This window comes from Peromyscus maniculatus, chromosome 14 (assembly GCF_049852395.1).
Source record: "Peromyscus maniculatus bairdii isolate BWxNUB_F1_BW_parent chromosome 14, HU_Pman_BW_mat_3.1, whole genome shotgun sequence".
In the NCBI taxonomy this organism is placed as follows: Eukaryota; Metazoa; Chordata; class Mammalia; order Rodentia; family Cricetidae; genus Peromyscus; species Peromyscus maniculatus.
In genome coordinates, this window is record NC_134865.1 from 1,293,561 (window position 1) to 1,305,645 (window position 12,085).

Sequence of the window (12,085 nt, forward strand, 5' to 3'; positions counted from 1 at the left end):
GCCCACGGAAGGCAAAAGCGGGCATTTCATTGGCCCTCGCCTGGGGGCGGGGCTGGAGAGCGGCGCGCTTCTCCCGTAGTGTCGTTCGGGCTGCAGCGGCTGAGGCTGGGCAAGGGGAGGTGGCGCAGGCCATGTGGCCGACCCTGCGTTACCTGGGCGGTGCCTGCGGTCGAGCCCCATGCCGCTTTGCTGGGGGCTTCCTCCGGGCAAGCGAGCGGGCGTCCCGGGGGCCCGGGCTTCTGCGCGGGGGTGGCCGCAGCTCCAGCACCAGGTAAGCGAGTGGTGGTGGCCTGCCCTTGCTGCTCCCCACTGAGGTGTCTCGGACTGGACCTACGCCCCGACTCGACGTCTCTGTCCTAGGCGTTGAAGTCCTGTTTCTGTGGTCCAGCCTCGGACTCCAGGAGCTGCTGACCTGCAGGGTTCATCCGCAGCATTTGTGGGCGGGAGGAAAGGCAGTGTTGATTGGAGGTCAGGAGCGAATCTGGCTCCGACTACGCCCCCACCTCTCCGTTTCTGAACCGCTTTAAAGGCTGAGTGGTGAATAGGATCCTAGTCTGACCCCTAGGTGGTCATTTTGAGGATTAAGGGGCCTAGCGCACTGTAAATCAGTGTGCTGATTCTTAGCTAGCATTCCCCCTGTTGCATGGAAGATCCAGAACTGGGGCTTCAGTAGGGCAGTTCCTTGCACGCACTAATATCCATCCCCATGAGCAGCAACTCAGTTTGCCTACCGTGAGCTGCCTACGGCAAATGCAATGTTGTGTGCAAAAGCTTGAAGGGGGAAAGCTTTTGGTTGTTTTGAGACAGGGAAGTGAGCCTTACGAGTGTAATTTAGTGGAAGACGAAAGTGTGGGAAAGCGCTGGAGAGGGACAGTGTCACAGCAGTGTTTTTGTTCAAGCCACACATTAAATTTTAGCCCAAGGGCCATAGAGGCTGTTAAATGGTGTTGAAACAAGGTTTCCCTGCGTAGCCCTGGCTGTCCTGTAACTCCCGATGTAGATCAGGTTGGCCTCCAACTCTCAGAGATCAGCCTGCCCGTGCCTTGCAAGTGCCAGAATTAAAGGTATGTGCCACCCCACCTGCTCCATCTTTTGAGACAGGGTCTCCCAAGGAGGTTGGCTGGCCAGCAAGCTCCAGGGATCCGCCTGTCTCTCTACCCGACCCCAAGGTTACAGATGGGTGAGACCATGCTTTTACATAAAGGTGCTTGGGATACAAACTCGGGTTCTTCTGTGTGCACAGCAAGCGTTTTACCAGTTAACCATTTTCCTAGCCCCAGACATTTTTTAAAATACTTTTTATTTGTGGACAACTGGAGATCCATAGAAAGTTGCAAAAATTATAGAATGATTTTATGTTGCCTTCCCCCTTCCCCAACATTCTCCCCAGTGAGTAAAGCCAGAAAATTAATATTGATACAATGCACACATGTTGTTCAGGTTCCATCAGTTTTACATGTGCTCTGTGTTCTGTGTGTAGTTCTATACAGTTTAATCAGATTTTGTGTAATCCCCATAATTTGGGCATAGAAATGTTCCACTGTGGACCTAGGCACACAAGGGGGTAGGGCCCCGCTGTCAGTCAGCTCCGCCTGAGAAGCTCACCAGAAAAGATGAACCCTGACGGCTCTCCACAGCTCAGCCAGACATTGAGCTACTTTGCCTGTCCTGGTAGCAAAATGAATGAACAGTATCTGCCAAGTGCTGGCCTCTGTAATGGTCAACAGTGACACCAATAAGAAATGGGTACCAGTCAAGTCTGGACAGCAGGGGATCAGCCAGATCAATATGTGTTATAAGAATGCCAACAGTACCTCTAGAGTTGGAGTCAAGCTACAAGTTCAGCTGGTAGTGATCATTCAATCGTAAAAGGCTGGACTTCTTTTCTGCTAGTGGCCAGATGTCTGTGCCTTCACCTTATGGAGGGATATGGCTTCAACTCTGCAAATAAGGAAAAGTAACTACATTTTCCATTGCAGGGCTGTTTGCCCTGAACATCATCATGAATTCCCAAGAAGGCTCTTTTATCTAGCGTCAGGTGCAGAAGGACTCTTCCCTGAGGAAATGAACCTGCAGAGAAGACGTATGATGAAATACTAGCAACACTATTGTTGTGAGGCAACTCCACCAGAGAACACACATGGACACTCTTTCCTTCCTTCCTTCCTTCCTTCCTTCCTTCCTTCCTTCCTTCCTTCCTTCCTTTCTTTTTTTGGTTTTTCGAGATAGGATTTCTCTGTGTAGCTTTGCACCTTTCCTGGAACTCACTTGGTAGCCCAGGCTGGCCTTGAACTCACAGAGATCTGCCTGCCTCTGCCTCCCGAGTGCTGGGATTAAAGGCGTGCGCCACCACTGCCCGGCTCACATGCACACTCTTAATGCTGAATAGAAAGTCTGTATTGCCCCAGCCAGTGGCTGCACAGGGAACTTGCCCAAATCACGTAGCCCTGAGACTCACTGTTCTTTGACTTTTATGCACAAAACCCACATCCTGGTTGACACACTTTGGTTAGCAGGAACAGTTAGCGAAAAGTGAAACTACAGAGCCAAAAAGCAAAGTTAGTACATTTAGAAACTTTCCTGGATCCTGGAACTATGGACTAGGTCTTAGATGGATTAGGCCTTCATTCCTGTATTGGCAGGTTTGGGGGCCTCCGTGCTAGGTTCTAAGATCAGAATGGTGCTTCCAACGTGGTGTCAGTTGTGCTAAGGTCTCTGGAGAGAACCTTGGCCACAGCCCATCCTCCCACGTGGGCACTCATCATTTGTCTCATGTAGTGGGCCCCCACTCTCATCACCCCTTGTTTCAATTGCACCCACAATTCCCCTGACCCTCCTCCCTGCCCCCCAGGAGCCCACGATAAATGATAAATGCTCCATCATGACTGGAGCTAAGCTGAGGAGGGTACGGTGGCCAGAAGATTCATTCAGAGACTCTAGTCCTAGCAGAAATTTAATATATGATTCTGTCTGGGAGGGCAAAGAGACTGTAAGATAAAGGAAGCCCCGCCGAGGAGTTGAACTAACTTCGGGCCAAAAGGAGAATGCAGCTTGCAGCTCCCCAGACAGACGAGCCGCTGAAAGAAAGCCCAAGGGAAGATCCTGGCATCTCCAGCATCCGCTGAGGACCTGAGCCCCCAGCCGGCCACCTAGCTCCTTAGATGCTGGTGGGAAGCTTGTCTGTGGTGAAGGGCCCCTTTCAGTTGCACCTCACTGTAGGGTGAACCCTGCCAGGAGTGTGAACGGCATGCGTGTGGACCCCGGTGAAACAGGACCCTTAGAAGAGGTGGGCTCCAGAGTTTCTCCAGGTGAAGAACATTGGCTCCGTCGGGTGGGCGCTGAGTGGGATCACTGTCACCTAAAGTGGGCCACTAGAGAACAGGAGGGAATAGAGGACCCAGCCTGTGAGGCTGGGATGTACTGTCTCAACCTGGGATTCAACATTAAATAGGAAATCAAGTTCAATGCCTGGATTCCCTTTCTTAGACTCTCTGATAGAGAATATCAGGCCCATTCTTTTTGTGTATGTTTTATATTTGCCTCAGTGAACATTTCCTTGGTGTATAGAGAACATTCCCAACTTATCTGCTTTGTTACATGGCTTCCAGGTTTTCTCAGGTGATGCTGTTGCGGCCCTACGTGGCATGAGCAACGGGGCCTGTGGAAGCCTTGCCCTGCTTTGGAGCCATGGCAGCCTCGGTGTCAACAGTCTGTACATGTGTGTGTTTTCTGTCCACGCAATGAACTGTTCATTGTCAATACCATGTGTCAACAGTCTGTACATGTGTGTGTTTTCTGTCCACGCAATGAACTGTTCCTTGTCAATACCATGTGTCAACAGTCTGTACATGTGTGTGTTTTCTGTCCACGCAATGAACTGTTCCTTGTCAATACCATGTGTCAACAGTCTGTACATGTGTGTGTTTTCTGTCCACGCAATGAACTGTTCGTTGTCAATACCATGTGTCAACAGTCTGTACATGTGTGTGTTTTCTGTCCACGCAATGAACTGTTCATCGTCAATACCATGTCCCATCACCACAAAGATTGGTTATCTGTCCCTCTCTAGTCACATCCTACCTCTCTGTTCTTCCTGACTCTTGGCAATTACTCTGTTCTCCATCAGAAAACTTTGTCATTTTGAGAATCTTCTATAACTGAAAGGTAGTACAGGACCTTTAACACTGATTTTATCATACAATATGATATATATGTATAATCTTATTATCTGTCACATATATGGCATATTACATATAATATAAAAAACATATATGATATATAATGTAACATTTGTTATATATAATATAAATAACATTTGTCATTGGCAAATTTGTACTTTAGTTTCTTATTAATGAAAATTATGCCAGTGAAGTTCGGTGAGGTCTATAAACATAAATTCTTAAAGCTTGCTTTCTCTTAAAGCTCATTTGATATAGTCGTCATCGGGGGCGGAATTGTGGGGCTTGCCTCTGCCAGAACACTCATCCTGAAACATCCCGGACTTTCAATTGGTGTTGTGGAAAAGGAGAAAGATTTAGGTATGTATGTGTACCGTCAGCTTGCTGGGAACCTGCTTCCTTTGATGGCTGAATCAGTCATGAAAAACGTTGATGGTAGTGTCTCATTTTGGGTTCTCTTGAAAGGGAAGTCTGGGACAAGGGCTTGCATGGAGGTGGTTGATTTGGGGGGCTGTATGGGGGTGGCAGGAAGAAGAGGGGGTGGGGAGACTAAAGACCGCACAAGGGCACCCTCTAAATGTGCTGCTGGAGCTTGAGTACCCTGGTACCCCAGGGGCAGCATGGTCTTCCCAGGCTTGTGTTCATTCTCCATCAGCCTCTAGGATTGTCCCGACTGATACTCACAACTCCACTTCCCTCCAAAACGGGCCTTGGAGCATGTGGTAGGCCTTTAAAGTGGTTTGGTGAAATGATGTTTAAACAAAGCTTAAGCTGAACTCAGAGATGGGCAGGAGTGATTTAGCAGTGATGCCAGGGTAGCTGCTATAGGAAGGTGCCAAGAAACAGAACACATCTAGGCAGAAGTTTTAAATGATGTGGCCTCTGACTGCTACATGGATAATTGTTCTTTACCTCCTAGGTTCTGTGTGAGTCATTTACCTTGTGTCTCTTGTTTTATAGCTCTTCACCAGACTGGACGGAACAGTGGTGTCATCCATAGTGGAATTTACTATAAACCCGAAACCCTGAAAGCTAAATTGTGTGTGGAAGGCGCCGCCCTCATCTATGAGTACTGTGACCGCAAGGGAATCCCCTACAAGCAATGTGGCAAGGTACAGCATTTCACTAGGGCCTTGGCTTGTTTATTTATTTATTTATTTTTAAAGATTTCTTTATTTAATATGCAATGGTGGTATCAGATCCTCTGGAACTGTAGTTACAGACAGTTGTGAGCTGCCATATGGGTGCTGGAAATTGAACCCAGGTCCTCTGGAAGAGCAGCCAGTGCTCTTAACCTCTGAGCCATTTCTCCAGCCCCTTGTCTTGTTTATAACTAGCATTTTCTTAGGTTTAATGTCGAAAATTTAAAAAAGATGGGACTTTTTCTGCTCTTGTATCTATGTAATTTAATGTAGTCTACGGAATAACAAAAATGATGTGATGACTTTATGTAATTAAAAAGTAATCTTTACTACATACAATAAGTATACAATTTAGTTATTAATGTATTTATAGAGTTGTGCCACTATCAGTACTAATTTTAGAATATTTTCATCACCCTCAAAATAAACTATATACCAGCTCTCCATTCCTACCTCTCTTGAGTGTCTAATAATTATTTTGTTTTCTGTTTCTATACAGTTACTTGCTTTATACTTTGTATCTCTTTTTTTTTTTTTTTTAAACATGTATGTTTTAAAAACTCTCTATGTAGCTCTGGCTGTCCTGGAACTCACTCTGTAGACCAAGCTTGGCCTTGAACTCAGAGATCCACCTGCTTCTGCCTCCCAAGTGCTAGGATTAAAGGTGTGTGCCACCACCACCCCGCTTATATATATCTTATAAATAGAATTATGTCAGAACATGTGCTATTCTATGACATTAAAAAAGATATACACTTACCATAATGTTTTCAGAGGTGATCCATGTTGTAGCATTAATTAGTACTTCATTCTTTTTTATGGCTGATTCCATTATGTGGATAGGCCTCATTTTGTTTAGGTACTTATGAGTTGATTCATTTGAGTTGTTTCTGCTTTTTTTTGTTATAAATAATACAGTTATAGGTATTTATGTATAACATTTATGGAAGCCCATTCACAATGAACTGTTCATTGTTAATACCATGTCCCATCATCACAAAGATTCATTATATGTCCCTCTCTGGTCACATTCTACCTCTCTGTTCTTCCTGACTCTTGGCAATTACTCTGTTCTCCATCAGAAAACTTTGTCATTTTGAGAATCTTCTATAGCTGAAATGTCTTTGTTGGAAGTTTTTGTTTGTTTTACTTGTCACTGTTCAATTCAGGGTTTTTTTTTGTGTTGTTTGTTGTGAGTCATTTTCGGAAGTATCTTTCTAACAATTTGAGCATCTGAATGGTCTGCTTTCTTTGCCATAGTTGTTCATACCACCCTTTATGAGTCTTATTTCTATAAGGTTGGTCATGATGTCCTTTCTCCACATTTTAAGTCTGAAAGCTCATTATTGTCATTAAAGATGCATTGCATTAAAAAGAAGACGCATTACAATTTTTTTTAGTAACGTGAGAAAATACCCTGATAGAATGTTAAGTGGAGAAAGGAAGGAGAAAGTTGTGTAGTTTTCGTTGGGTTGTAAGAGGTCAGGATGGCAAACCTTTATCTGCTTTATGATTTACAAATACTCCCATTCTGTGATCTGTCTTTTTACTTTCTTGAAGGTGTCCTTTAACTCATTTTGTTTAAAAAGTTAATCATTTATTGACTTAAGTAGCCTTTGTACCTTGACCAGAAGCATTATCTCAGGGAATTCTGTTGACTCTTTGGTATGAGGTAGTGGTTTGTGCTTGCGAATGTACCCATGACTGTATATCTGTGTTTTGCCTTGCTGTGAAATAAGAAGAAACTCAATTTCAGATACCTTTCTCCAGAATATATAGGAAAAGAGTTCTGAGGAAAGTTGATTAAATGTAATTCTTCCCTCTGCCTTAGTAAAGACTGTGTTATTTAAAAGAATAGTTTGTTGAGATTAGTGCCCCATTATATTGATTATTGACTGGTTTTTTTTTTTTTTTTATGAACTAGCATTTCACATTTCCTTGTAGAAATAAGAAGGGTATTTACTTTGAAAGATACAAATGGGGCTAGAGACATGGCTCAGCAGTTATGAACACTGGCTGCTCTTGCAGAGGACCCATGTTCAATCCCCAGGACCTACATGGTAGCTCAGAACCACCTGTCACTCCAGTTCTAGGGGATCCATGACCCACTCTTCCCTCCATTGCATACAAATGGTGCAAAGACCTACATGCAGGCGAAACACTCATACACATAATAAATCTTAAAAGTAACAAAAGAAAGCTGTAAACATGTACTTCTCTTGTTGCTGGGATGGAGGAAGTGATGATGATAAGAGTTGTATATGGCTGGGATCATACTGAAGCAAGAAATGGAAATTGAGGCTGCATTTCACATTTGGGGAGATTAGTTTTAATGCTATTTTCTTAAGACTTTTTTTTCTTACTGAAGGAAAGAAATAAAATAATGAACAAAGAGAGAAGCAGATTTATGAAAGAAAAATGCTTTATATTAACCCTGTTTGAGAATGTAATAATTTGTGATTTTAACATTGGCTATATGTTTGATAGCTGGTGATATTTTTAACTCTATTCATATATCTTGTCATTTTCTGAAGCTAATAGTAGCTGTTGAACAAGACGAAATTCCCAGACTTCAGGCTCTGTATGAGAGAGGTCTGCAGAATGGAGTCCAAGGCTTGAGACTGATCCAGCAGGAGGAAATAAAAAAGAAGGAACCATATTGCAGGGTGAGTGATTGACCAGCCTGGTGCACATGGTAGTTTCCATAAACTATTCCAAAAAATGCTGCTGTGAATGAACATTCTAGAATATATGTTTTGGTAAAAAATGTTAATATTGCTATTGGCTATATATACATCAGAGAGAGTTTGTTAGGTTGCAGTTTATGTGTTTATGTTCAGCTTTGGCAGATATTGCCAAAACATTTTCCAAAGTACCTTGGCTTATTATCTCAGTCACATAGAGTTCCAGTTGCTCTGTGTTCTCAGACACGTGGTCTTTGTTTTCACTGAAGCCACTTTTGTGGGTATGTCCAACAAGCTGATTCTATCTACTGAAAATGCAGTAGGCTAGAAATCTTCCAGATTCGGGGATGCTGAACATGCCTAATCCAAAACTTCACACAAATCAAAATGTTCCCAAATTCAAATATTTTTGAGCATTCTGTTGACATTTTAAAGTTTTATATTTTTTCAGCTTAGATATTCTCAAACTGTAGCATTACATTATGCTTTTAACTTGTATTTTCCCAATGAGCCAGTGTTACCTACCTTCATATGTTTATTTCCAACTTGGAAACTTTTCCCCCAAAAGTTCCTGTTTGAGTGGTTTGACCATATTTCTATTGGGTTTATTGCTTCTTTTATAATTATTAATTCTTACTAACTTTAGAGGTCCATTACATAGTCTGTATATATCTGTTATGTATATAAATATATACTTGTTAGTACATCTAAATATGTATGACAGGCATCACTGCCTCTCTGTAACTTGTCCTTTTATTTTAATTGTATCTTCAGATGAACAGAAGTTCTTAATGTAATCAATTTAGCAGTTTATGTATATGTTTTCCTTTTATGGTTAGTGCTTTTAATGTTCTGTTTGAGGAATCTTTTTCTATCCCATGGTCTGTAAAACATCTTACGTGTTATTTGTTATTGTTAAGAAAAATCTCAATCATTCAATTTTACCAATGAAGATTCAGGAGCCAGATGCTGAGGTGAAAGCCTGCTAGCTCAGAGAGGCAGAGAAAGCGCCCGGTTGACCTTCCTCCTCTCCCTGTAGTCCCCCATGGTCCCTGAAGCCTCTCCTCTCTCTACCATCACAAAGCTCCTCAAACTGAATGTCCCTCCCTTCTACTTCCTGTGTGTCTCTCTACCCATCCTCCTGACTCCCTTTCTCTCTATGGTTTTTTCCTGTTAACTGGTTGCTTGCTCTACCTCTTAATCTATAGTTGAGTTTATTTAATCCTGTCTACAGCATTCAAGCAGAAAGCTCTTGGATTAAAAGTGTGTGTTAGGGCTGAGCCATACCACAACTAGAAATAGGTTTTTCTAGTAAACAATAAAATCTTGGGGTTCGCAGTGTGATCAACTATCCTGCAATAGTTTTTCTAAAAACTACACTTTACCTTTCATTTGGAATTGAGTTTTGTATATAGCATAAGGCATAGGTCAAGGCATATTCACCCCCCATGAATATCCAATTGAGCATCATTTATAGAGACTGTATTTCCTCTACTGTATGCAGCATCCTTTTTTGATAGCAAGTGTCTGGGTTGTGAATGAACTGTGTTCTGTCCTGTTGACTCATGCATTATGTATGTGCTAACTGTTATGCCCAGATCCCAGAGACCCCCAAAAGACCACCATAGAGACTGAATCCCATATGTGAAAGAAAGAGCCTTTATTACCTTCAAGCTCCAGGCTTGGTTTCTCTGTCCAACGCAGCGGTGAGAGCAGAGAGCCCCAAGCTCAGGTGGGGTAGAGTTTTTATCATAGCAGAGGTTGGGGTGAGGGGGGGTTCCAGGGTTCAGGAAGGACCCTGATTGGCTGACATTTGTCTAGGGGTATCTGTAAAACAGAAATAGGTGTGTGCTAGACTCAGGGACATCTGGTCACCTTATCTTACGGTTGGAATGTTTGGGATGTCAGGTACTTCCCCTTAGAAGTAGGCCCTCCCTGGGTGGGGTCAGCTTATGGCTTTTCCTGGGTCTGGGTGTTGCCTGCCATGGCGGCTGTGTGGCCAAGCTGTTTGGGGCCCCTCTTCACTACCATGTCTTAGTTACAGTAGCCCAGCTGAACAGTGGCTCCAGGAAGCCGAGCCGAGGCGGCTTAGACAGAGAGGGCCGAGGAAACAGGAAGGGCACACAGAGCAGGTGGGCACCTTCAGTGTTCCTTTCCTGCTAGTTCAAATGGGGTGCTTTGTCACGCTGACTACAGCTGCTCAGCCTGGAGATTTGGCTGTTTTTTTTCTGCCTCTGGGTTCTTAAGATTAAATGAATAGTTTTGCTGACATGAAGGTGACTCCATTTCAGTTTGGTCTGCCAGGACTTATGGTGGGGCCTGGTGCCGGAAAACTCAGTCTGGAAAAAACTCAGCCTTCTCTAACTTGTACTGAATAAGTGTTTTCCGAAAGCACACTAAATTTGTTGGCATTTCATAGCTTTGTGTGGATTTAATATGTTTTGATTGTGAGGCTAACATGTTGGAATTTCACTGGCATGGATTGCCTTTGAGAATAAAACAATTTGTAAACTTCAAAAAAGAACACCAGTTTAACATAATAATTTTTTAATATTTATTATGTATACAATGTTCTGTCTGCATATATTCATATATTCCTACACCTCAGAAGAGGGAACCAGATCTCATCATAGATGGTTGAGAGCCACCATGTGGGTGCTGGGAATTGAACTCGGGACCTCTGGGAGAATTGCCGGTGCTCTAAACCTCTGAGCCATCTCTCTAACCCTTAACATAATAATTTTATCTGCTAATGAAAAAACTCTTTAAAATTTAACAATTTGTTTGAAAAGACAAAAAAAAAAAAAAAAAAAAAAGACCTTTTGACCTCTACAGGTTTGAGCATGCTGTAGAAATAATTCCATTTTAGAGCCTGAGAACAGATTCTCCATGCTGTGCTGGTTTGGGGGATTTGGAAGGGCTTATCTCATTGTCCTCTGCTGTGTATTCTCTTGAAGAGCTGTAAAGACTAGAGACCAGGAACCAGAGTCCAGTACTCTTTATCAGACTTTACTGTCTACAGTTTCTCAATGTTTTTTTAATTTTTCAAAAATTTTCACATCTTGTGGAGATTGAGGATGAGTCTGGATATTTTCTTGAAACCTGGCCATATGATCCTTCTAAATCCTTTGAATGAAGCAGATGAGGTGTATGTACTGATAATAAGAAGTGAGAGACGTGCACTGAGCCAGGTATGGTGGCACACGCCTTTAATCCCAGCACTTGAGAGGCAGAGGCAGGCGGATCTCTGTGAGTTCGAGGCCAGGCTGGTCTACAGAGCGAGATTGAGGGCAGCCATAGCTACATAGTAAGACTCTGTCTTGAAAAAAGGAAAAAGAAAAAGGAAGAAGAAATCGGTTGTGGTTTTCCCAGGCTCCTAACAAGTGCTTCGCTCCCAGTAATGGACTCAAAACAGGCTTTGAGTCAAGACAAATCCCTTATTTACTATGTGCCAATACCTTAGACACTGCAGATATGAACGATGAGGAATAAAGTGTGGCTGCCCTCCTGAAAGGAGTCTTAGTGTGACAGGAGAGAGGTTTTAATAGAGCACAGATGCTAACTCTTCCGATGGAGTCAGCATGACTTACTGTTAGCGTCAGAGGGAAAGCAGCCTTCCCAGGGGCGAACGGCCCCCTTGAAGATTGGATAGAGGACTTATAACAGAGGTGGACCATGCTTCTCTCTGAAGCTGCCACACAGTGTTGTGCTCTATGTGATGTCATCTGCAGTCATAACTGTGACAATACGTAGTGGGAAATACAGTCTGGTTATTTCACAGAGGGACCCTGAGGAAGTTCCTCCCCTTTCTCCCATCCTCACCACCACAACCACGAATGTTTCCGTGGTACACAGTCACTCCCGGGTCTCCTGGCCTGCTACAAAGAGGTTCATTAGGTCAACTCTAAAGCACTTCTTGCTCCAGATCCCTTGAAGAAGGCTGAGTAACCCCAGTGAGAGGTCTCGCAAAACTTGAAGCTGCCTCTGTGCACTTTGAAGTGGGGAACAACTCTTGATGGTACCCTCTGAGTCATCCCCGGTGACAGTCCTGACTCAGTCTGACCCGGGTGCCCTTTCTCTC

At 43.4% G+C, this 12,085-nt stretch overlaps 1 protein-coding gene across 2 annotated transcripts in view; it reads left to right on the forward strand.

The window, feature by feature from the left end:
* The first annotated feature begins 48 nt into the window (after positions 1 to 48).
* L2hgdh (L-2-hydroxyglutarate dehydrogenase) overlaps positions 49 to 12,085 on the forward strand; it is a 32,585-nt gene continuing 20,548 nt past the window's right edge. For both annotated transcript variants that reach the window (XM_006985439.4, XM_042260537.2), the window contains exons 1-4: positions 49 to 271; positions 4,423 to 4,538; positions 5,139 to 5,290; positions 7,855 to 7,986. In XM_006985439.4, the coding sequence (XP_006985501.1) occupies positions 132 to 271; positions 4,423 to 4,538; positions 5,139 to 5,290; positions 7,855 to 7,986 (540 nt within the window). In that variant the 5' untranslated portion in view covers positions 49 to 131. The remainder of the gene's footprint in view (positions 272 to 4,422; positions 4,539 to 5,138; positions 5,291 to 7,854; positions 7,987 to 12,085) is intronic.